We start from the raw sequence: 26,548 nt of genomic DNA on the forward strand, positions 1-26,548 counted from the left end.
GCAAACTCTTCATACGACTTGGGACGTCCTGGTCTCTCATTTATAATTTCTCACAACCATCTCCTCATTATTACTACTTTTTTCGTTCAAAAAGTTATACCTCTTATTAAAATGACAGCAGGGGTTTTGCTGTTGCAAAGCTCACAATTTGCATACAATAAACAGATCACAGTTTAGAAGGCTAGCACAGGTTAAAAAAAAAACACAGATGGACCATTAATAAGACACTGATTGTCTCTTAAAAACTACATACTGATTCCTTATAAACATATTTTTTCTTAAATAAAGTAGTGCATCCAGTTCGCCTCGGGGGCGCGCAGTCCACACACCGTAGCCTACTGATCAAAGAGTCCGTCGGCTTGCCAACCAGAAAGAAGGTCGGCAAGTTTTAAGAGGCTTAAGAAACGCATGCCCATTCCAAGCACTTAACCAAAAGGATTGGATCTTGGTCATTTTCTTCTTTGATAACGATTTGTTCCGTGGCTTTGATCAAAGTTACGAAGAGTTCACTCCACGTTTTCTTTTAATTAAACAACAGGTGCCGTTAACCGACTGACAGACACAAGCAGACACACATGCAAACGATAATGAGGCCCTCGCATGTTTCCTCTTTGCGAGGTTAACGGTATGGAAACGATGGCCAATGCTGAATAATATAATTTCTCTCACCAATTTGTCGACAGGGCGAAAAAATGTGTGAAGGAGGGGGCACCACCGACCTCAAATTCACCATCCCATACAGGGCTAGCTCAGAATACTCTTTACCGCGCGTGTCTGCATAAGGGCTTGTAGAGACTATATGTCTACTTCATTATCGTTTTGTATTGTAAGTATAATTCGCTGGCAATTGTTCGTTTCACAAAACCTGAAATTTCCACGACGAGGTCTGATCTTTGTAATCCAAGCAATCGGCATTGAAGTTCAATTTCCAGGATGCAGCTTGGTCCTTATAATCCAAGCAGTCGGGGGCAGAATTGAAACCCAGACTCGAAGCTCCGTAGCCTTGGGCGGAGAGAGGGGCCGGGGACTGGTTGAGGTGACTCGTAACCGCATTGGTACTCATAGGACTGAGCGCTGAGCCCGGCCCGGGTATCTGGTGAGGCATGGGCGCCAGATAAGACCCACAGTCCATCCCGCCGAAGTAAGAAGTAGATCCGGCATAGCCTTGACTGTATCCTGACGCCTGCGTGTAGGTCATGGGGTATGACCGTTGCATGCAGGAGGAGGAAGTAGAAAGATGATCGGACATAGGAGAAATAGAGGCCGGACTCCAAATGGACACTGGGGCGCTGCTCGTGGAGAGGGCAGGGACTGAGGTACTGGGAGGGGGTGTGAACTGGCCACTCGCCCCACTCTCTGAGCTCGCTTCTCTAGCTGGAGAGCTCTTCTTTTTCACTGGTCGAATTTTGTTCGGTCCTCCGCTCTGCTGCTGCTGTTGCTGTTGTCGGCATTTCGCCCTCCGGTTCTTAAACCAGACCTAGAAAACAGCAAGACATTTGTTACAAGAGAAATCAACAGAGTGGAAAGCTGGAGCAAAAGGTAATTGTAATGTAAAAAAGAGTCAAAACATAGAAAGGAAAACGGTGTTTATAGATACGGGACTGTGACTGTAACTGCTTTTTTTTTGGGGGGGGGGGGGGGGGGGGGTCTATTCAACTATTCAACGGTCATTGTGGTCATTTAAATAACAAATTATTACCACGATTGAAAACATTTAAAGCAGCCAGTCATCAAAACAATCAGCACATTAAATGACATTTCATTTTTACTCCAACAACCTTCTCGAATAAAGCAGTCGTTTCCCACTTGGAGGTCTCAGTTATTAGTCATTAGTTTTGGTGTTGCGTAAAGTTATCCTTTAAACTTCGTTTCAGAGGCCCATGCTAATAGGGATTTCCCATATTTAGCATCTTCTAAAAAATGCAAGCCCCAAAATTTTTGAGAGTGTTTTTGAGGAAATCCGCAACGCTTTGGTTGGCTTTGGGCATAACCTGGAGAATTCCACGTGTGGGTGTCGCTCACCTGTACGCGAGACTCTGGCAGGTTGATCTTCAGGGCCACCTCCTCGCGCATGAATATATCTGGGTAACGAGTCTTGGCGAACAGGGCCTCGAGGACGTCGAGCTGAGCGCGCGTGAAGGTAGTCCGCTCCCGTCTCTGCTTCCGAGGCGTAGCTGCAGGGAAAATGAGCACGAATTCCAAATGTATGTTTATACAATGTCACCAACGACGATTATCTGAGCAGTACAGCGTTGAAAACTGTTGGAAAGCATGTCCTGTGGTTAATAGTCACTCATCGTAGAAAGTCGTAAATGGCTTTTTTTTTTTAAAAAATGTGTGTTGTGACTCTTGTGACTTTCAGCGTCTCACAAACACAGATCGCTCAAACATGCACACACAATCAGGCAGACACACTCAAAGTATCTCTGGAGGTTACGCTTTGATGACATCCTGTTCCAACTTTCTCTCATTAAATCGTAATTATGTGTTTAAAATGAACGCCCTTGGGCAAATAGAAAGTGGTGAATTAATAGTTACATTAAATAAATCCCCAGAGACTGGGAGGGTCGTTAAATATAATTAAAGGGGCTTAACTACATGATTTATCACAAGGCACATAATAGTCACCTATTTATTACAAGAACGTTCGAGTTGTATAAACTAAAAAAGTCTCTGCCTGTTAAATTATAATGCAGAAATTTGCGCAAACGTACAGCAATCTAGAAATATTTCAGAAGGTTTTTTTATTTTCACTCGGATGAATGTTTAATAGGCCATTTTAAACGTTCTCTGATAGCACACACACTGATGGAAATATTGTATGGCGAAAAGAAGGGTTAAATTTCCTTACCTGGGTAGCCAACGGACGGATGCAGAAGGTCCATCCCAGAGGTAGTTAGGCTCAGTCCATTGACCGTGTAAGGTGGTTGCTTAAGATATGACATCATGCTAAAATCGGAGTGGTGAGCGACGTTGGTGAGAATGGTGCAAAAAGAATGAAGGCCCCCGTCTAGTCCTTGGTTGTTCACTTTCCTTTTTTTTCGGTCCGTGCTTGTTCGATGTGTAGACCGGGTCCAAAAACTGCAAAAAGTGTATGAATAACTGATTAACACAGGGACCGACGGCTTCTCCCAGTTTCGTGGTTTTGTTTGAAGGGCGCAAATGCTCCGTTAGCTGCAAAGGCGAAGTTAAGAATGAGCGTTGTCCTGCTCGTGCACTGCTCTTGAAGGAGTCCCGGACCCCCTGGCTGTCCCCGTGAACTGACCGATGCTCAGCCTGTGACTAACGTGTCTCCCCTCCTCAGAAGACTACATCCCATTATTGTAACACGCCTTCTCGGAGAACAAAACACGCTCGTTCAAATGCGCACACATGGCCGCAACAAGGACCGCAATTTGCATAGGACCCACAGGTTCGGAGCAGCTAATTGTCTCCAACACAGGGGGCATGATTGGGGCTCTTGGCAGAGACAAAGGCCACTGTTGACCAGATAAATAATACAGATAACAAAAGCCCCGTTGGCGAGAAACAAAGGCACAATACAGTAAACTCCTCGCTCCCCATTTTGTAACCATTAAACCAGCGCAGCATCTTTATTCTAATTATTATCGACTGTCTTTGTCTGCGTAATGGCAATCGCTGGACATTTAAATGGAATGTAATTGAAATGTGAGCAACGATACTTAAGCAAATAACTAGAAACCAGGGGAAAAACTCTTCTAAATTGTTGCTCCATGCGATATGTCTGAATTTGGTTGTTTCTTGTTTCTAGGCCCTTTACGCCTAATTAATTGCCCCCCATTTGATTTGCAAGGTGAGAACACGTTTATTAGGCCATCCATAAGTGTTGATTAGTTTTCGAGACTTAAGTTGAGCAAACATGCAATCAACTTCTAAGAATTCCTGCTTTCCCTGCCGTCAGAGCACCTTTTCACTAATTTATGACCAACTTTAAACACCCAAATTTGCGAAAGGAATAAAGAAATGTGCGGCACACAATAAATTAAAATTCTTTTGTGAATAGTGTACATATAGTTATGCCATAGGCTATTAATAAATTCGCACTGGCGAAATCATGTGCTCTAAGCGCAAATAACAATGTCGACAAAATGGTTTCACATACATAATCTTGCCCATAATCAAAATAATGAAACTGTCGCCTAAATGTTCTGCATAAATGTATGACGCTCCCTATATCACGTTGGCCAGACATTTAAGGGGCCACAGTAGCCTACTGGATTACTAACACTCACGGCAACGGTCAGTTTTCCCAAAAAAAGAAACAGATTTATTCTAATATTAATTCAACCCTCCAATCAATTTCCAATCACACTGTCTTCTGTTTGCAGAGGGTACCTTTTTCCCGAAATGGCGAATGTTACGAATGTAGCCCAGCACTTCTGATAGTCATTTCTCCAGATATTTCGAAACCTTTCGCCGAACCTGTAAATCTCTAATACGTTTAATAAAAAGGCCATTATCTTTTTTTTTCTCCCGAAATTTCATTTAATCTGTAAAACGCAAACAAATTCATCACAAGTCGTCATTACAAACAGTGTTAAAACCAACAAAGCATAAAAATATAAATCTGTACACGTAACGAATAGAGCGAAATGTAGGATTTTAAATAATATCGTTTTTTAAATACACAAACAATATCACTTGACGCGTGCGTTTAAACGAATTAATACACTAGGCATTACTGAGATCCTTTATGTGATTTATAATGGAAAGTAACCATTGAGCTAAATTAAGGTTAACCCTTGTTTTATATGACATGTATTAATAAATTACCACTGGTCAACGGTTCGAATAAAAGTTGACAATTGAGTTCCTACCTGTAGATCCGAAACTGTTGCAGCAGATGAACGTCTCCTCTGATTAGGACCACAACTGCACCTCTTATATCTAACGGCTACCCGGTTCAATCTGTCACTTTTTAAACACTCGATGATAATTACCCTGCCCAAGAATTAATTATAATAAATGTTGTTGTTCTTTTTCTGTACATTAACGACATAATCCGGATGGCACGCGCTGCCTGATTACAGGACGCCAGCATCGACTCTGCGCCGCATTTTCAGTTAATTAAATTTCTACTTCATGAAAATTAAGCACAAAGACAAAGACTGGCATTCTGATTATTAAACCCAGCTGACTATCTGACGGCCTGTTTCTGTTTACCTCTACATTAATGCAATTTCAGTAAATATTTTCACTTGAAGGAAAATATTTTTTTAATGTGCTTTCAATTTTACGTGTTTGACGTTATATTTTAACACATAGAACGGAAACACGTCGAAGACCGACAGCATTTCTCAAAAACATTGATCTCGTGTAGTAATGAAGATAAAGATTTGAATTATTTCAAATTATTTCATTAATAAATATGAGCTGATTAAAACATAACCCTGGATGAAAACTGCTTTATTAAACAATTAATGACTTATGCTTAACTCACTTTTGTTCAGTTCAATTTCATATCCATTAATATTACATTTGATGCCTTTTCACATTAAAATAAGAATAATCTCTAACTTTCAGGGATGATGTTCTACTACTTGAAAATGAAATTACATTTTATAGGTATACAAATAGAGTTCCTGTTTGAAAAACGGTAGCAAATTTTCATTTGAACAATTGGGCCTGATTCTTTCAAACACTTGCTAATGATGGATTTATTTTGAGGTTGTTCATGGTATCGATAAAATAGCTAATGCCAATTTCGTTTCCGCTGAGATTTTTTTAGTTTGAAATTAATTTCTGCATGGGCGTAGCATACATAAGAAATACAAAAACAAATATGACGCAAGTCTAGCGGACCCGCGTGTCCCAGGACACTCTTGGCATTCTCCAAGCCTGCGCGCACTCGGCCGAATCACAGCGATAGATGAGAGAGGGGGGATGCAGTTTTTGTGGAGGAAAACTCTAATACACGCCTCCCCAATTACCGTTCTTTGTTATGTGTGCATTTCCATTACAAGTGACAACACTTGGTGGGATTCAGAAATAAATAAACCGAGAGAATGTTCTGAGCTAATTAGAAAAAGTTCTTAAAAACGTAAAACAAATAAATAGTGTAGCAGTGTAACTGAGTTTCTCAAATGAACTGTATCGTTAGTATCACAATATAAGAAATGGCTACTAGAACTATGAAGCAAATGAAATTTGTGTTTTTGGAGATCCAGCCCTAAAATATGTAAATACATCCAGGCAATAAACAAACATAGGCTAGCTCCTAATTCAAAACTAGCGTGAAATTAGAAATTCTGAAATTATCTATTTCATATAATTATTATATATTTATATGATAATTATATGAAATTTCCTGATTTTCGTTTGTACGCTCAATCGCGATCGTAATCTCATTGCATACATAAGTAAATCAGTACGACGACCTCACACTTACCCGATTTCGAAGGTCAAACTTCGATATATAGTGTTTTAAAAATATTTGGCGCTCCCTGTGATAGCTTGCTTGGATAAATAGCTTGGTGAAATCCTGTGAAATATATCAATACGAGTCCGACGAAAAAATGATTAGTGGACTTAGAGAGTCAACATTTTTGCGGGAAAATCAAAACCATTAGGAAATCCCGTGGAAGAAAATACAGACGGTGGATGTTTGATTCCGTCTTTGGTGAAGTTACAGAGTTAGATTTGAAGTGCGCGTCCAATAAGAGACGATGGAAGTGTCAGGGCCTCCGTCTTTTTCTCTCTTGAGGGAGATTTGCTGAGAGACGAACCTTGCCAGCAACTTTTTTGACGCAGCCTCCCCAGCCAATGGCTGCTCCGGGGTGACTGACAACTTCAAGGGGGCGGGCGGGGGGGTTAATAATAATAAAACACGCCTTACAGAAACAAGAAGGCAATGAGGTATCGAAATCGTGTCTCCAGTGGTGACTGGTGAGAACAGCATATATTCCAGTTCTTTCAATGAATCGTTATTATGTATTACCGTTTTAATGTAGGTCTGTCGGTGTTACTGTTACTAAAGCCTTCCACCCCTTTAATAATCAGGAGCCTCGAGCGCAGAGAGCGGCGCGTGATCTTCAGAGAATCACCCGCAGGCGTGGGGTTCTACTCCTTAACGCGGCAAAGTGATGATGACAAGCGAGGCCCCCACAATCACACGATTAATTAATAATAGCCGTATTTAATACCCTTTCACCGAAAGCCCCCAAGGACTCGACAGCAAAACAGTGAAGGCTTAACACAGAAGCAATAAGCACCGCGTGTTACGCCTTAATGATGTAGTCCAGTTATTAGGTTCTTCTTAAAATTATATCCATGTTCCCAGTGCGCGCAATAACTGAAGGAGATGTACCCAAGGTTGCATATTCTGGTTGGAGGGGCGGGGGTCGAGGGATTAAAGCATTTAAGACCTGTTTGGTGTGGGAAAAGGTTGATATTTCTGTGGAAGCGAAGAACATAAGGCCTGAAGGAACTATTAGAATACAACTTTGAAAACCCCACCTACTTACCGCGTGCGCCATGGCACGAAGATTCACTCAAGGACTTAGCACGTGTAGCCTGTAACACTGGCACAATCTACATGTTTTTGTAGATTCCTTTAACATCTTGGGGATCTTATCCGAAGATCTGCGAGCACGTTAACAGCAGGAGTATATATCTTAAAGCCGCCGGAAGGATCGCATCCGTTTCGCTTGATAGTCCTGTTTCATACAAATCTGAAATTTAGAGGTGAACTTGTAGAACTACAGGTATGTGGAGCCATGCTTTGATAAAACAGATCGACTGTAGTAAAATTACAGTAAAAAGCACATCCTGATAAATTCCTGAACTTGACCTGCAAGGACAAACGACGAAAGATCATGCCGGTAAGGCGAAAAATTCGTGTTAACGGTGCTGATGATAGTGATGATATTGAATATAATGTCGACGTATAAAGCTGTTAAAAATAATCTTTGTTTCTGTTCTCTGATGCCATGCGTGCGTGACCCTTTAGGTACTGTTTTTGCATTTTTTGCGACAGTATAAGTTACTACGAAGTACTCAGAGTGTGAATTTAATTATTTAAATATAAACTTATCTCAATATGGATTTCATAATAGTTTAAAATAATATTTGTACATGCATATACATTTGAATGAATCTCTTCACACTTCACATTCATTTGAATGCAGGTCCTCACACGGTTTGAAGGCGAGTCAATCAAAACGGCTCTAAGACAACGAATAAATCGAAATTGAAATTATATTTAAGATACCCCCATGTTACATTTTGAATGAAGTTCATTTCTTAGAAGCCGGAGTGGTGAGCTGGGAAATCAGTGCAGCGTTAGTTTTCCAGAGTCATGTTTGTAGCTGAGATGCGACGCTAGCACAGTCTTGCTCATTTTTAATTGATGGATTATTCATTTATAAACACCACACTGCCTCGGGGAATCTCAGTGTTAAAAGGCGGTCGATTGCTAAAGGTTTGAGGGGGTGTTCGCACTCGTGGCAATTACTGCTGCTGTTCATCCTCCTAATTGGAGAAGTCGTGGGTAGCCCTGTGTTGAGAGAACTATTTAGAGGGTTAAGAGTCCAGGGAATTTCAGGCCGTGAAAGATGCTTTATAGTGGAGCACAAATGAACACACACTAATAATAATAATAATAATAATAATAATAAATGTTATTCTGTAGTTATATCACCGTATGGCAAAATATTTCATTACACCTGGTGTGCTTTAGACGTGCACAAACATACCCTTTCACTGTCTTTAATCGTGTAGAATCGTTCATCAACAAGCAATCAATAAATTATTGGCAAAGAGATGAAATGCTCCAAATATGTTTCAGTTTAAGGTGTGTTTCTAACGTTGCCCAAAGCTAGCTACGCTGATTGGTCAGAGTAGGTTCCAATCAGCGTTCGCTGTATGTTGTCAGTCTGTCCATGACCTCCGACATTCCCAAGAAAGATCGTTCTAAGAGGCTTTTGCAACAGATTGTTTTCTTTCTGCATTTCCTGTCTTTTTCTTTTGAGTATCGGATTTCAAGTTGTGGCTATACCTTTTAGCTGTAAATTAGACTCTAGCTTGCTCGCTAGCTAGCTGTATTGTTGCTGCATGTTGAAAATTGAGAGCGCGAACCAGATACCATAATCAGGGGGGCGCTTTCCTGTTCGTAATCAACAATCTGGTTGCGAAATATGCACAGAACAGTTCTAATAAATTCTAATGCAAAAATCCTAGCCCCAGAGAGCATGGCAGAAGTAAGGGATTGCTTACAAAGCACTGTACACACTCTGCAAAGTGGGAGTAAGAAGAGCTTGCTTTCAGCCATGGGTTTATCGTTCTTAGATAGTCTTTTTTTAACCTTTATTTTGATTTTTTTTCTTGTAAAACGTCTCAGAATGCCCCTTACAATTGCTTCCTCCCCCTCCAATCCAAAAAAGTTGCCTCAGCAGATTTTCTTATAGTTTACCCAAATCTGTTTTCACAGCGACACCTCTGCTTGCATAGATGTGATTTTCTGGAGAGCAATGTGCGTGTTGGTGGTTGTTCTAGCCTATACTCTGGAGGCTTATTTGGCCCGATCATCACTCAGTTTCGTTATAAAAACACTTTATTCATTAATTTTAATAATCACATTAATACGATTATACTTGTGCCTCATACGCAAGAAATATTTTACGTGACTGTACATGTAAATATACAGACCTAATTACGTAAATACACCAAGTAAGAAGAAATCCACTGGAGGAGGCGCAAGCATACACACGTCCCTCGGGACATCGAATATGACTCCCCGGAGGTATGGAAAAGTTCAGATGTATTATTTATTCTTTTTGAACCTCGCTAATTTTTTCTTCAGGTCACAAAAACGAACGAAAGAACGAATGAATGAATGAAGGAGGGAATCTCGCAAAAGCTCATATTTCGGGGTATCTGCGTAAATAAATCCGTACTCCTTCTCCTATGCTTTCTCTTTTGAACTATAGCTCGTTCCTTTGATTATAGGTGATCGCAGGACCGGATCAGGATGACCGGCACCTGTCTGCAGAGCGGGCTTCCCTGACCCTGCAATGGGTAGCGTAAACCCCGCCCACTGAACCCCCCAGCAAGCAGTTTCAAAACCAGACAGCCCCACAACGAGGATTCCATTAGGCTCCTTCAGGTAACGCTTCATTTGAACTGTCTCGCGCGGAAGGCATTCATGACGCCTTTGGAGACGGTGCCAGTGTTCCCACTTTCTGCATAATCCTCTTTAATAACTTTGGGAACGGGCACAGTTTGCGCAGCCACGAGTGTTTAGTGTCATTTTCTGTCACGCGCATTGCCATAGCACGCGTTGCCCTTCGAGCAGGGAGCAATATTTGAAGAAAAACTGCGTGTTTTCAGAAAGAAGTCATACACAAAAACGTCCTGTACTGCTTTAGAATTTTTGACCTCTCGGTAAAGGCAGTTTTGATGCTCTGGGTTGTGGGACATGCCTCCACGTTGTGAAAAAAAATGAATTGTAGGGATAGACAGCCAACACTTGTGTTTTGTTATGAACTGTTTGATAAAAGAGAAAACAAGCAGAGCAAACTATCAGAGTTTAAAGATGACTCTCCACTGAAAGAGATTTTTTTTATTATTTGGTTAAGGTGTATTTACATCAATATATTTTATAATGACTATGGAAGTTAATTCCCTTTAAGGTTGTTATCAGCACGGTGAGTGTGTGTTCCTGTTTGAGTTAGTGTTTGTGTCCTGTCCAAACCCACTTCTCTGTGACTGACAGTTTGGCGGTTACCCCAGCTCCCTGCCTGGACTTTTCAATGGAAGTCCCTGTCAGCGGTGACATTGCCAATTCCTCTCAATTCTTCAACTTCTGTCTTTCTTTTTTATGGCCAGTGTCTTAGCACTGCATTGCTACCTATGTGATAGCATGCAGTTGGAGGTGCCTCTTGAGTACAGCTGTGTGTGCATAGGTGGTGTATGTATGTGGGTGTGTATATGTGCGCATTTGTGTATACATGCACATATGTGTAGATGTGTGTGTACCTATATGCGCATGTGTGCGTACGCGCATGTGTGTACATTTGTACTTTTGTAGGTCACTATGGATAAAAGCATCTGCTAAATGACTAAATGGAAATGCATGGATGTACACGTGCGCTCAAATGTATGCGCGTGCGTGTGTGTTTGTGTGTGTGCATGCATGTGTGTGTGAACTGGGAATTTGCAAGCCCCCGTCTGTCAGCCAGTCCCTCCCCACCAGTTTTAGGAGAGTAAACAGTGGGAGGGGGGCGTCCAGCCCCCAGGGCCTTTTCAGCAGCCAGCAGCAGTGAGCGGAACTCCAACAGGGAGGAACATCCAATTAAACACTGAGAGAGACATCAGTGTCCATCCCTCCATCTCTCTGTCTGAGCGTCGTCACAGGCCGAGGCAGAGCCAGGTTTCATATGGTATCCACAGACCTTCAGTGGAGGGGCCGCGAGTTGGCATTCAGGGACAACTGACCATTTGGAACTGAAGTTGCGATGTTAACTCCATTTTATATAGGGCCTTTTAAGGACCTCCAAACACTTTGCTGTTATCCTGCCTAATGCACTATCAGTGACCGTGGACATGTCCTGGAGGCAGTGTTCAGTCTTTCCCCACCTCCCTGCCATGATGTCTTCCTCACTCCCTTGAAAAGAAGTATGTCATTGGCAAGAATTACATTTCTGTACATATTTCCGAAGCCTTCTATGTATTTTGGTGTCGCAAATAATGTGTTGTGTTTTTTTTTTTTTTGTGAGTCTCATATTAACATTTTTCTCCCTCTCTCTAGCTTTCACTCACTCTCTGGTTCTCTCTCTCTCTGGTTCTCACTCCCTCTGTCACCGTCTCCTTCTCTCTCTCTCCTGGTTGCTGGGGGCAGTGGGCAGCGTCTGGTGGAATGTGTGGGATGGGGTTGGCTAAGAGAACGGCTGCCGTATTCGGCTCAGACTGGGGGGGGGAGCAGGCTATGGGAATGTGGAGGTAGGGAGGGAGTAATCTGCCAGAGGACTGGAGGGGGAGAGAGAGAGAGAGAGAGAGAGAGAGAGAAAGAGAGATAGAGAGAGATGGAAGCAGAGTCTGAGGTAAGATGTATCCACCACCCTCCCTTCAAAGACAAGGGACGCTGCAAACTTGTAGCCAGGTGTGTCCCTGTTAGCACCATATCCTCAGCCAACAGAGTGAAGGCACTGTGTGCAGACCTATTTTTACATCATAATTTGTCCTTTAATTCACTGAGGTTGGAAGGATATACCCTGTGCATAAAGAGCTTTGGCAGTAACAGAGCATTTTTCATGCCAACAAAGCACATTTAAATTTTTTGATTTTTTTTTTTTGGTATAAAAGCAACTCTTCCGTGGAGATCTACTCCAAAGCTCTCATGATCTATTAAAGGCTTGTACAGGAGCAATGGCAAACACACACAGACTCCCAAACGCAGAGCCTGCCTGAAGCCGGGCCGCCTGGCCCCAGTGTTGCTGGGAAGACATTGCTAATGAGCGCCGCTTTGCTGTGGGGCCCGTATCAGCTGTTTGTTTTGTTGTGCCCGGTTTTGACTGTCTGGCTGCGTTTGGAGTGGGTCGGCTTTTCCGCTGCCATGTGGCATATTTGCTGATAACGGCGTTTAGCGGCGCCGCGATTTGCCAGTTGAGAAAGGTTAATTGCGCGTGTGGCCGGCGACGAGGGAACACGCTATAATCATTAAGGGAAGTTACTTTGCTATTTGGTCAGGCTAATTAGGCGTGTACCAAGTCTGTTCCATTTCAAACAGAACTTCAGTTGCGCGTCTAATTGCATGACAGTCCCTCTTGCTTTGACTTAAATTAATCTCTAAACCAAACAAATGTTTTGTAGATGTCCTTAGTCCATGTGTTATTATTTTGAAGTGCATATTTTTAATGACAAGAGAGTTCTTCCTTTATTTTGTATGTGCCAATTAGGTGTGCAGAAGAGTATAGCTCTAGGATATCATTTTTCTAAAACCTACCTCTATATTCACAGGAACCATTTCTGATGTATAGCTGTATGTGGATGGATATATTGAAGTAAGACAGCAACATTAAATATTGTGTGTAGGTGTGTCACTAGGTTTCCATGATGTGTGTAATGTCTAGTATACAACTTACAGCCTAATCCCAGATTTAGCTCTTTTGATTACCACTCTGAGTTTGCCATGACTCTTGAAATTCAGTGTGTGTGTGCTGAAATGCACCTTTGTTTACAGCCTAAGCTTGTGTTGTGTGTCAGGTCTTATGAGGGACGATTATTGTTCTGGTGAGCACCTCACAAGCCGTGGGTGGATATTAAGCAGTTGTGAAATTTTCCCAGATGGCCAATCAGTGCCAGGTTTCAGGAGCAGTGAGGCGCTGCTAAGGACCAATGAAAAAGCAGCATTCGGTGATGTAACATGCCAGCTCTTTTTCTGTGTGCTGCTTCCTGGGGAAGCACAGTAAATAACAGTGAGGGAGTCCTGGAAAAAGGAAGATGCAATGCAAAAATGCACCAACCTGGAAATACACTGTGGACATGAGGTGGAAATGAGGAATTTGTAGAACTGTGCACGCGATTCCTTTGAACAAAGGAATCAAGATAGGTCAAAAGAAATAGCCATTTAACTTGATAGAAACAGCTGATGACCTTATTTGTCCTGGTGTTGTGGGTAGTCATAACCTCACAGTGGAGCACTGTGTGGCTTTTGAAATCATTGCCAAGCCCTGTGGAGGTGACGCACATTATAGTTCCCCATTTTCTACTCTTGTGTGGTATCGGCCCTAACCCTCCTGAGTTTGGCAGTAGGCAACCTCACAATGCGTGTCAGATTTACCCATAGCACACATACTCAAGATTTTCAAGAACAGTCATGAGTACTGTCCTGTACTAAACATTACAACTTCTGCATGTAACAACGTTAAGAAATTGGATCTAATATTTTGTCTTTATCTGCTCCAAGCTCCGCTACAGTGGGAGGTGGTACGCACCTCGTCAACCTCGTATGAAACATGGAAATTGATCAATTTGACTGCTGAATTTTCAGTTTTAGTTTTCCCACTTGTCCAAGTAAGTGGGGAAAACTGCACATTTTATTTTGTCACGTGAAGTTAACAGGAGTTACTGGGTGTGCAACCTCCAATACGAGGGACAGGGAGGGGCTGAGGTACTTGCACCCACCCCTTAAAAATGGTTGGGAAGTTGCAATGGCTTAGGATGGGAGTATGAACAATGCTGATCTTGGAGTCGTTGAGATGTTTCTTCATTTTGTTCCATTCAAGCTCTCTACCACATGATTATTTCAGGGTAATATGCAATGGTGAAATGCTGTGCGCCTCAAGCACGTGGTGACCTGTCTTCTGATAGCGTTATAATTGATCCAATTATGTAATGAAGTGCTGGGAAGAAACAAAAACCCATAACCGTCTCAAGTGCCTAGGGCCAGGGTTGGGGAAAGATCTGAGAAGAAATAGGCCATGGTGCAGCATACTGGCTGGGCCACCTTAGAGCCTCTGCCTCCTCCTCTTCTTCCTCTTCCTCCTCTTGCCAATGTGTGTACAAATGAGTGTGTGTGGCCACCGGACTGGACCAGGCACCCCCATTGGCTGACTGAGGACTGGTCTGGGATTGGAGTGGATGAGTTTTGGGGGCTGGGGTTGGGATTGGGGTTGGTGGGAAGGGGGCTGGCGGGGGTTGTCCCCATCCTTGCTGGCACGTCGTTAACCTCCCGCAGCCCTTCGAGAAAAGCAGGCTGCGGTTTTAAGCCCCAGCACCGGCATTTGTTTGCGGTGTTTTCGAGGGAGCTGGACCTCCTGTAGATATGGGGTTTGGGGGGGAGGTGGGGGTTTGGAGGGGGGGCGGCGAACACAAACCAGCATGCTGGCAAGCGAGAAGGAGGAGGGGGGCGGGGACGGAGGAGGGGATAAACAAAAACACAAGCTGGAATCCCCGCAGCAAACAGCCCCCTGCCGCCTCCCAGCATCTGCTCACAGCAGGACGCGGCGCATTCATATGTAGACACCGCCACTCCGTCATCGCTGACCGCCGGGCGGCCAGGCAACCCGGCCCTCTCCCAGCGGCCCGCGGGGCTTCACCCTCCCCGCCCACACCAACGCTGGATCCTCACCCTCCTGTGGTGTTTCGTGTTCCTACCCTAATTAGCGATGATGACACCTGGGAAACTCCCGGTATAAGGTTTCAGTGTGGGTTATCTGAATGCTAACAGGCGGGGTGGCTCTTCATGCCTACAATGGTGCCGCTCTGCCTTAGTGACAATCGAAAACCCCCCTATCTCAGATCCTCACTCCTGCTTTGCCCATTCCCCTCTGTCAGCAGTAACTGGGTCTAAGCAATGGGGCTACCTTGTGTTTCAGTTGAGTGCATTACCCTTCTGCTACTGCCAAAGCAGGTGGGTTGTTTACTGTCATTGGGCACTAATGAATCAGGTGTTTGTTGGATGACATTTCGTGTTGTTTTCAACACAGCGCAGTGACACGTCTCCGATGCCCAATGCACTGAAGAGCCGCGTGGGTACCGGGCTGTTTCTCACGACCAGCGCTCGCCTGAGGAGAGGGACAGATTGGGAGAACGAATCGAGGGAGCGGGGGCGAGGGGGAGGGAGGAGGAGGGAGGGGCGGGGCAGAAAGTGAAGTCCGTCAGCGTTGCTGCGTCTTGTGATGCTGCCTCAGAAGTGACTCTGAAAAGTGTTTTTTTCTTCTTCTTCTTTTTTCTTTCTTTCCACATTTCTATTCTTTTTTCCTCTCCTTCTCTCCCTCCCACCCTCCCTCTCTCCATCTCTCTCTCTCTCTCCTTTCTGTGCCTCACTCCATTTTACTAGCTCTTTATCCTTTTTAATTAGAAGGCATATTCTGGAGCCCAGAGACTCCTAATCCTCTGCAGCCCAACAATGCAAAGGCCAGTCTTTGAACAGCCGACTTGCAGTGAACCCCCTCCTAGCCAAAAAAACCAAACCCCCCCAACACCCAGCCCCGGACTCAAACCCCTGCCGCTCCCATGGGGGAAGGGTCCCAACCCCACCATGGAAACAAATGCAACCCCAACCGAGGGCACCTGCCCAAAACCTCTGCCTGTCCCTACTCATCACTTTTTCCCTACCCCCCGTTTTCTGCCTCTGAACACGCCGAGAAGCTAAGAGACTGTATATGGGCAACAGTTCAAAGCCAGACCCACATGGAAATGAAGTATATTTTAATATATTGATACATTTGTTGCTCACCCCAAGAATATATTGAAAAAACTTTGGGCTTCCTGTTGCTGTGACCTGTGTGCTTGTGCTAAAAGAAAGCACATACTCCACCATGATGCATCTTCTGTGACCGTGGGAGATTCAGGAAATGTTACGTGTGTTGCTTAGAATGAGAAAAGAAGCACAGAGGGAGAGATAGCAGGTAGAAAGAGACAGAGGGAGAGAGAGACTGGGAGAGTGAGAGAGACCGGAGAGAGAGAGACAGAGAGAGGGAATGAGCTACCCTAATCCAGTTGTTTTGTCCTAGATTTCCATGTGACTAAAGGGCAGGGAGAGACAAAAAGGAGGCCAGAGCTTGATCACATTCCATCTCTGCCATCTGCCATCTGATAGGGTACATCACTGTGTGTGAGCATGGGAGCTCTGTGGCTGTGTGTGTGTGTGTGTGTGTGTGTGTGTGTGTGTGTGTGTGTGTGTGTGTGTGTGTGTATCTATGTATAAAGGCATCTGAGGCTGTGCCTGTGTGCACATGAATGTGTGTGTATTTGTGTGTGCATGTGTGTGTGTGTGTGTGTGTGTGTGTATCTATGTATAAAGGCATCTGAGGCTGTGCCTGTGTGCACATGAATGTGTGTGTATTTGTGTGTGCATGTGTGTGTGTGTGTGTGTGTGTGTGTGTATCTATGTATAAAGGCATCTGAGGCTGTGCCTGTGTGCACATGAATGTGTGTGTATTTGTGTGTGCATGTGTGTGTGTGTGTGTGTGTGCATGCATGAATGATCAGTAATGTCTGTTTCCTTCTTTCAGTATTCTTCCCTCTGCTCATGATCCCAGCTCTGTGCTGAGGTCTGACTTGTCCTGTACTACTGTGTGAAGTGGCATGCCCTGCTAACCTCTGCTCTACTGTGTGTGCTGAGTTATGCTGCCCTCGGTGGTCGTTGTAGGAATGTTGGCCTGCCATCCTATTCTCGTCCTAGTTTCATCAGTACCAGTAATAACACTTACTTGATAAGGTGTCTGTCTGTCCATTTATCTATTAAATTTCATATTGGTCCTGTAGCTCAGTAAAGCAGAAACAGTTCCCGTGTGACACAGAACAGAACAACCAATGAGTCTGGTTGGAAATTTAACAAAAATTTAACTAAAATCTCAGTTTTTACCTGTTAATTTGTGATGATAAATATATTCTAAATTCAAGCAATTAAACATTAAAAAATCTATTTTAAATTTAGAGTACAGGAGACTGTTTTGATTGGTAGTGTTGCTCATTGAAAACGGCGCCCCATGTGGCAGAGAGAGAGAAGTGCATGCAGCAATGTAAGTGTTAGATAACTCCGGGCAGGGGGATTGTGGGGAAGTGTATATTTCCTGGTTGACTACCCATGGCTCCTCTGATGATACAGATCCGTGGGCGGCTCCCCTTGTACAGTTCTGTCCTTTAAATGTTTTACAGCCACAATTGTCTCTCCCGGGGGAGAGATACCAGCTGTCGCTCTGACGGTGGGGACTCCAATTACAGCATAGCGAGCCACAGAGGAAACCAGCCGAGTGCAAAGCGCAGCATAGGCTAGTCTGGAGTGTGGAGGAGTCTGGTGGAGTTTGGCTGAGACTGGCAGAGTCTGGTACACTCTGGAGTCTGACTGTTATCCTCATTGCACAGAGGGGAGTATGATCTGCAATAAATGACCAATCGCTGCCTAAGAAAACGTGAACTGGAAGGGGTGTCTGAGTTACTGCAGTTACAGAGAGAATGGCACAGACTCTGAATGCATTCCAATAAGATACAAAAAAAAAAAAAAAACAGCCGAAAATCACTATCTATCATGCTGGCACATTGTTTCCTCCCACCTGCCCAATTGTGCTCCCTTCATGAACACATATTGTGGCATTTACCAATAATATTGCAGAAACAAGCCTTTTCTTCATGATTGACACTTTTAGTAACCAATTAGCTATGCATATTAAACAACTGGATAGCGTGCACACCAGTACTACTATTCGATTAGATGCTACATAAAGGAGCAAAGCAAAAACCAGATGGCCATTGCATAATGACAATGATTAGCTGGCAGCCTCATTTAAAAATATCAATTATTAGCTATCAATTTACGCTTACTGTTAAGTTTACTGTTACAGGTAAGATCTGCAGTGTGTTCTGCAAATGAAGCTGATGTGAGAGGTGGGGAGACTGATGGGCTGGCTGTCCCCCATATAAAAAACACTGTTCCTGCTGTAAAGCTGTTACCACACAGGGAAAATTGAGTGTGCTGGATAAGCTTCAGACAGAAAGGTGATGTTGCCTGGCACAGGCAAACTAGCCTTCTAATTGCATACAGTTACAGAGACCACAATTAGCCATGTGCTAACTTGCAAGCATGGCATGCTAATTTAATTTACGTTGCTTGTGTAACTTGCTTGCATGTAAAGCAATCATGGCAGAGAGAAGGAACAAGAAAGAAAGAAAAAGAAAGAGAGAAAGAAAGAAAGAAAAGAAGTGATTGAGTGAGTAGAGAATGAACAATTAGTAATTGTGGTATTTGAAACAGGATGGGGATGTGCAATGTGTTGTGCTGTGATCTTTTGCCGGCAAACACAACCATTAGCCCTCTCTGACTGTGGTGTAATTAGGTTGGCTGTGTCCTTTTTGTCTGGGCGGCACACATGCAAGGACACGTGACCGTCCACTCGGCCAAGGGGTCAGAGGTCACCACTTGCCATGTGCCAAGGGTGTCCCTCTCGCAGGGGGTGCACCGGACAGTGCTCTGTATGCCAGCATTCTGTATGGTGTCTGGGGGGGGTTGTCTGGAGGCAGGGTTGAGCAGGGAGGTAAGGATGCAGAAAAGTTTTCCCCCTTGTCCTAGCTGTATTCTCTCCTCAGTCCTTAACCAGCATGTGTGCTCAGCAGTCCCCCTGGTGGTAGAAACATGGAGGTGCTCCATCTTCTCTATACCACTTGCCCACACACAGGAGAAAGGCCATATACAGTGCTTTCATGTTGTCATAGTACTAAAGTTACTTGATACCAAAACAGGCAGGCAGGTGAACTTCCATCCCGTTTTGTGGGCAGGTGATCCAAGAATTTAAGGCATGCCATTTTGTCCCATCACCAGAGTCGCGGTGCACATGTTTCTGTGTTATGTAATGAGAGAACTGCCCCGTGTGTGTAGGGGTGTGTGCGCAAGCTCGATTTTGATATGGACGAAAACCACAGGTTTGATGCTTACTAGGATTAGGGAGAGCCGCAGAGCCGATGCGATATCCGAGGCCGATAGCGCTTGTGAAGAGGGCCTTTGTTCCCTGTTATCGCCACCCCCTTGGTGTTCCCGCTCCGCTGCAGTGATGGCTCTGATGTTACGCCCATAATCCCGTGCTGTGCCTCCTCCATCCACTCTGCAGATTGGCCTCTCGGCCACCTGCTTGAGGTCCTGCATTGTGTTAGCACAAGGTAAGACACACACCGCTAGGTCCACACTGTATCAGTAAAATGAGGCATGAGGCTAATCTCAGTGAATTACTTTCCATCTCAGAGCGGCCTTTTCTGACAGGGGGATATGGTAGGGTTGCAGGAGGGGGAAAGGACCTCAAGAGGAGACTAGCTCTGGCATAGTTCATCCCTCGGCGACAGATCTGGGATCAGCTTCCCTGCCTCTGTTGCTAACACCGAACATGTAGTGTAAAATTTTGATTCCCGGGTACCCTTAGCCTGCAGAATACACGTGCGTGTGGTGGGAGTGACCTGAGGACACGCAGCCAATCCTCGGGCCTCACGTGTGAGGGGCATCATGGGTATGAGAGCACTGTCAGACCAGCCCCTCTGTGGCTGCTCCGGAGGGGTGCGGTTTAGTTTGGTCCCACAGAGCAATTTAGAGGGATTGTGTTTGGTATCATGAATCCTAGAGTGCACTCAGATTACTGCAGACCAGGGCAATCCCCACACACAAACATGCAAAAGGACCAGCAATCCAGGACACATACAGGGACACAGGCACATAAACACCATACACACGATTTTTATTGCATAGCTTTTGTCTGTTTCTCTCACTGTCTTTTTCTCCCTCCAGAACGCATATACACCCACACACACACACACACACACACACACATACACACACCCACACACATACACACACACACACACACACACACACACACACACACACACACATGCACACACACATGCACACCCACACACACACATACGCACACACGCACATACACACACATGCACGTGCACGTGCCAATACACACACACACACATGCACATGCAAACACACACACACCCTCTCACACGTTAATCTCGGCAGGTATCTCTGCTGGGCTGGTATTATTAGGATTCAGTGAAGGCTCTCCTTCAGTGCGCGTCAGGGCCGCGCTCTTTCATCTCCGGCGTTTAATTTACCGTCCCGGCCAGCCGCTAATCCCGTGCCGTGCCACTTCCTCCATGCCGCGGATCGCCCTCTCCTGGAGCCCCTCTCTCACAGAGGTACGGAAGGGAAGGTAATCGCCGCCGTGCCCCCCCTCTCATCTCCAAATAAAAAGGGCGTCCCGTGCGCTCGCCCGCTTTAATCTCCAGCCCTGTCACCCTGCGTGGGTGGGGTGGGGGTGGGGGGTCGGGGGGTCCCCGAGGTTCATCTGCTTTCATTGGGGAAATGAGCTTTTTCCCCAGGGCCCCACCGCACAGAGGAGAACCCCCACGTTTCTCTGAACGGGGCTCCTATCAGGGGGATGGAATGGATGCCAGTGGTCGGGTGAGAGACTCATGCTGTCCAGCTTTGGAATTTTGGACTGGCTTGCTTTCTGAGGAGGAGGCACCCCACTTTCTCTGGAGAAGGCAGAATATACACACTCATTCAGTCTGACTCCTCAAAGGCTCGAGGCTGAACTCCCGCACTTTCTCTTTTTGCCTGTGACAGTTTATTTTCAACAGGCACGATTTTCACAATATCTGCACCAGTATGTGCATCGTGTTGCTGAAGCGATTTTGGAGGCAGGTTAGCGGTCAGCATGTCGGCAAGTAGGTCCATAAGCAATGAGTGGCACTCACACATAGACACGGGAGAAACTACCAGGCAATGTGAGGGGGCTCAGCCCAAGCCGGGCTATTGTGTTGCAGAGAAAGTCGGTGAAAACCGCGAGCTTAGCGCTAAGGAAACCGCTGACTTTAATGGAGAGCGATTTCCTTTTTCCTTATCATAAGCTCAGCAAAAGTGGCCTGTTTGTGCTGAACCCCTGTAAGAGCAAGACGTCACATGCCTCATACAAGCAGAACCGCACGTGACCGCGTCACCTCCTCTGTAGTGTATCTCAGAACCTCTCTTAATAACGTGCCAACATTTGATATTCTCTTTCTTTTTTTGAGGAGGTCATTCAGTATCCAGAGCGCATTGAAGGAGAGCCTGCCGCTGTTTTGGGGTGCAGGGTGATGATGCCCTGTTATGATTCTTTGGGGCTCAGCCCCCAGACCCTAGATTAAGCCTCCTTTTTATCTCAGTGGAGGATCTGAGAATGGATCTGCTGCTGGCTTAATTAGACCTTCCAGGGGCGAGACTTTTAGGTAGAGATAACCGAGATCACAGCCAGGCCGAAATGGCTTAAAGAGGAGTCATGTCCCAGGGGAACAGCAGGCAATGCGAGTGTCCATGGACTCCACACTTGATGAGGTTGGAGTCATAGTTCTGCAATCTGTGTAGGATGGAAGAGTAGAAAACATAAGGTTGTTCAAGCCAGTGATTACTTTCGCCTGGGCTCGCAAATGCAACAAAACATGCATTCCATTATTTACATATGCAGTGAATTGATCGAAAACCTCTTTTGAGTGATGGAATCAGACACACCAATTCTGGGTTATGTCCCATCACAATGTCATCATGAAAATCTTTTCTTTATGCCTGTTTCTCTAACTTTCTCACTGTCTAGTGCCAGCTCTTAGTCCATCCATTGCCTTTAAGTTTGCCTTTTCATATTCTTCTCAAAGCTCCTTGTCTTCGGGCACGGCACACTGGAAAATGGCAACCATTCGCAAACAAGGGAGATACAGACACCACTGGAAGCAGATTAGCAGGTCACAGATAATAGGGTGCTCTTTTTTTCCATTCCTTTGTACAGCCTCCCCCCTCCCCAAAAGACCACGCACACGCACACGCACACAGACACACACACACACACACACACATATACACACACACACACGCACACTTTATCTGTCTTATTTACAGCTGTCACAGCTTGGTACACATGGCAAAAAAGTTGGAGAGAATGCAAAACCAAAGCCTCCAGGATCTGGTTTCGAGATCATATGAGTTCTGCCTACCCCCACATTCTATCCCAGCATGCACCTGCCTCCTCTCTAATGTGGCCCCCTCACTTTCTCTGCTTGTTTTCCTCTCTGCAGGATCGGTGTAGCAGGAGAAAGGAGATCTGCAGTCTCCCACTCTCCCGTGCCCTGGATTCTCTTCATCCAAAGGAAGTGGATGTAGCTCCATCACGCTTTGGCCAGCTCACACAGAGCGGCACGTCACAAAATGCCTCCCTCTTCCTGTGCCGCAGCACGGCCCCGGTCCCCGCCATTAGGCACGCCGCTCTGACCGCGGTGACCGCAGGCTTCCGGAAGGGGACCTGAGGGCCACCGTGGTCTGAGAGACAGACGGGCGCCTTCCTCGAACAGGACTCTGTGCCCAGCTGGCAGAGCGGCGGTGCCTGGCACAGAGGGGCGAGCCCTGGCGCCGGACGTGGCAACAGAGGGGCCGCGGGCACGCGGAGCTGAGCGGTGTCACCCCCCTGTGATCACCCCCCGGTCCCTGGCCATTTTAGCAGGAATATTCTAATAGTAATCAGCGAAGCATGAATCGTAAGCCCAAGGTAAGCTATGTAATGCTGGTAAGACGGTAAGCAGCGCTTTGCTGGTGAAGAGCAAAATCCTGTTTTGCCATTCAGCGGATGAATTGCCAACGGTAATGCCATTAACTAGCAGCCCGAATCCTCCAAATGCCATTTAATTGCCAAAAGCGGACCATTGTGTGGAGAGGGTAAACACAGACTTTGGGGATGGGGGGTGGGGTGCAGAGCCCTGAAGGGGGGGGGGGGGGGGGGGTCGGTGATGGCCCCTTCAGTCTGACCTGAAGAGCTTGGAGAGGGATTCACACACATACACATATTATATATATACCCCCACACACTCATGTATGCAGTCCAAGCCTCAAAGCTCCGGATAAAATAGCTTAACTAAGGCCTTTAGGAGAGTAAATGCAGACTAACCCTTTCGTCTTAATACCAGATTTGTTCGACAACACGATTTGGAGGTACGTCCATTCAGCGCCCTTTCGGGGGAGTGGGGGTCTCAGGGCTCACGGCTTGTGCCTCTCGTTTGCTTCAGGCTTTTGGGGTTCGCCCCATGTCGGCGGCCCCTAATGCCAGCTGATGGGCCGTGGTGGGCAGGACCGTCCTCTCTCCTCCGCTCAGGACCCCTCAGAAAGTGACGAAAGGCATCCAGCGCAATGCCCGAGACAGAACTCTTTTTTTTAAATAATGTTTTAGCATGGGTGGAGAGGGGACAGAACCGAAATCTCTGAGTCTCGGTTCCCATTCTCTTTCAGTCCCCCCCCCCCACTCTCTTGACCACATGTTCTGTCTGTCTTATACTGACCCCCTTTGCATCCCTGGTCCAGACCCCCCCCGGGCGCCACGCCCGCCTTTCCCAGCCCTCACATCCCGGAGAGACTAAATTGGATGTGAAATGTGTGGCGGGCCACAGCGGGCCCCATTGTGCGAGGCCGGCTGTGATGTGAGCAGCGTCAGCGCACTCCGGCACTGATCGCTTCAGACAGGCCATCGGGCGGGCGGGGGCCCGAGAAAACTCTCCCTTTTCTCTTTCTTTTTAAAAAGAAGAAGTGAATGAGGGGCCTTTTTTCAGTCTCCCCTGAACCCCCCCCCCCCCCCCCCGCCACACCACCCCCAAAGACCCTGGTCTTTTCTCCCAGGAATAAAACAGGCCTGAACTGGCTCCGCCCCCCCCCCCCCCCAGAGACCCGAGAGAGAGAGAGAGAATCTCTTTCTTTCTCCCTCTTTCTCTCTTTCGCTGTGCTCCTTTGCGTCGTTCCCCTCATCACCCCTCTCCACAGCTTGACGTGTTTTGAAGAGGAAAATAAAGAGCAGGCCTCTATTCCTTCCTTCTCGTCTAGCTCTAACCCTTTTCATTCTGGACGTTTGGACCGAAGGCTTTGGACCGAATCGGTATCAACAGACGAATGAAGGAAATTGCTCCATACCTATTATAAATGATACATTATAAGTGATTTATTGCTGCAGTCAGAGGCCCCGCATATTTTCTCTGCTGCAGCTTGCCTCTGTTCATGAATATTTGTCAGCGATGTTCCTCTCTGTCCTTGCTCAGTGACAGAGGACACTCCAGCACACACCGGTCTGTCCCCTGTCCCTGCTGTGCCCACTGCTCCTTGAAAAACAAAGACATGGTCAAATATATCAGCCAAAATACAAGGAACACTTGTGTCATATATTAACATGTGCCACATACAGTGGAAGATCTGTTGATTGTCACCAGTTTCATGTTTCAGTTTCTAAGCATATTGTTTTGTAAAATTACATTTTTATATTGTAAAATATGGGGATCAAAAACACACACACTCTGTGTAAGTGGTTGAAACTGATTTCTTTTCTATGTTTTGCCATATATATATTTGGCAAAATTATATATTTTAGTTGCCTGTATATTTAAGATTTCATATTTAAACAGACTGACGTATGGTGCTACTTCATAGGGGCAGTCCTGCCATGTCTGCATCCTTGCAACCAATCAGTTGCACATGATTGAACTTCCCTTGATCTTCTGTTGGCCAGATTGAATCTCTGACCTTTGACCCCTGAAGTCTCTTGTGTCCCTTGTTACTTTGGTCACCTGCTGCACTTGCCTGCGTGCTGCTGATGCTGTCGTGGGATGGTGAATGTGATTGGACAATATCCCCTCTGGTCTTTGGCCAGATCAGGATCTGAATTTGATGTTTTCACGGACAGTTCAGGCATAACCGCTCCTTTACCTCTTTTTGGAGTTGGTTCTTTGGGGTGCTGAGCTTATTGTTGGACTTTCCAAGTGCTTCAATCAGGTTGCATCTTGCGGGCCATCACCTATCGCCTTGCCGATGGATGGTTATGCATCTGTGTGTGTGTGTGTGTGTTATGATGTGTGTGTCAGCTTCTTGCTGGCTCAGCTGCTTATTTAACAGGCTGCTGTCTCTCCTGATGTGTTCTCCTTTATTCAATGCAAATGACTGTAATTTAGATTCTAACACATTTCCCGGTGTCGCATATTGCCCAACGAACATGACAAACAGAGCCGTCCTATAATAGGCATTTTTGACCGAGTCAATTGCTGCACCTAGAATTCTAATCCCAACTCGGGATTCAATTACAAGATGACTAGCTAGGGAGGAGAGATTGTGAATGATGTGCTGGACACACACTAGGCTAACCAGGGCGCTGAAGAGCTCTCAGAATAGCAAATAAGACATTTGGTGCAGTGGGGGGAACAAGCTTTCAGCCAGATGGTTATGGGTTCAAATCGCAAGTGATTACACCCTTGAATAAGGCATTAAGTCCAACACACTCACACTCTCCAGCTTTAGAAATGGGCTGCATGGGAGTATTGTGTGTACATTGTGTGAGTTGCGCTGTATAAGGGGGTTTGCTAAATAAATAGTATTGGCCAGGGTCCAATGTTCTCAGGAGGTGACAGGCTGTTTTCCTGGAGATCTTATTCCTTTTTTCAGAGGCCACTCACATCAGCTTCCCATAATGCCCAAAGCAGGTGTGGAATCAGCAGGCAAAATGCGGAGCTCAGAAACCTCATTCTCACCTTTTATTGAATGGGGAGACGCAGGCAGATCCTCATGGGCAAGGATCACACAACGTGACACAAGTACTGCTCTGTGCGAAAAGCAGTGATGCTACCAATCTGGTTTCACAGTTCTCTTCTGTATCATGGTGAAATTTGAATTGTGTGACTAACTCAGCCATTTTGAAGCATCTTTGAGACCATAGGAAGGTGGGCATCAGAGGCTAAGAGATACAGATGAAGATGTAAAAATGAGTTTAGAAAACCCTTCTCAGTAAGTATTTAGCACCCTGCTTTGCCTGAGGGATGAAAATTTGAAGGGCTTCTGGTTATTTTGTTTCTTTGCATTGCCTTGATTCTGGGGTGATCAAGGATAAAAGACACTGAATGTGGAACCACCTGGTCATTTCACACAGTCCATTCACTGTTCTGCAGAGAGTCTTGGTCACAGTTCTGCTGGGGTTCACCTGGACGGAGGTGTTTATTCTGTACTTAGGGAGCCCACAGGGATGGTGCTGTGAGCCCGAACAGCACG

The 26,548-nt window shown here is 45.6% G+C and overlaps 1 protein-coding gene across 2 annotated transcripts; it reads right to left on the minus strand.

Annotated features, from left to right (window-relative positions):
• Positions 1-274: 274 nt before the first annotated feature.
• Positions 275-6,423, minus strand: LOC118792015 (homeobox protein OTX2-like). Of its 2 annotated transcripts, none has more exons than XM_036549697.1 (4): positions 6,410-6,423; positions 2,852-3,081; positions 2,023-2,174; positions 275-1,477 (listed from the first exon to the last, which is right to left on the minus strand). In XM_036549697.1, the coding sequence occupies exons 2-4, from the start codon at positions 2,946-2,948 to the stop codon at positions 857-859; spliced, it is 870 nt and encodes a 289-aa protein (XP_036405590.1). In that variant the 5' UTR covers positions 2,949-3,081; positions 6,410-6,423; the 3' UTR covers positions 275-856. The 2 variants fall into 2 exon arrangements, with proteins under 2 accessions (XP_036405590.1, XP_036405591.1); XM_036549698.1 differs by lacking the exon at positions 6,410-6,423 and adding an exon at positions 4,839-4,894.
• Positions 6,424-26,548: the final 20,125 nt, after the last annotated feature.

This window comes from Megalops cyprinoides, chromosome 17 (genome assembly GCF_013368585.1).
Source record: "Megalops cyprinoides isolate fMegCyp1 chromosome 17, fMegCyp1.pri, whole genome shotgun sequence".
Classification (NCBI taxonomy): Eukaryota; Metazoa; Chordata; class Actinopteri; order Elopiformes; family Megalopidae; genus Megalops; species Megalops cyprinoides.

What these genes read in the sequence shown, in the direction of transcription:
- LOC118792015 (XM_036549697.1), bottom strand. Translation starts at nt 2,948, where the DNA reads ATGATGTCATATCTTAAGCAACCACCTTACACGGTCAATGGACTGAGC. An exon ending in TCCGTCCGTTGGCTACCCAG is followed by an intron (nt 2,175 to 2,851) that starts GTAAGGAAATTT and finishes TTTTCCCTGCAG; the next exon opens with CTACGCCTCGGAAGCAGAGA. An exon ending in TGCCAGAGTCTCGCGTACAG is followed by an intron (nt 1,478 to 2,022) that starts GTGAGCGACACC and finishes GCTGTTTTCTAG; the next exon opens with GTCTGGTTTAAGAACCGGAG.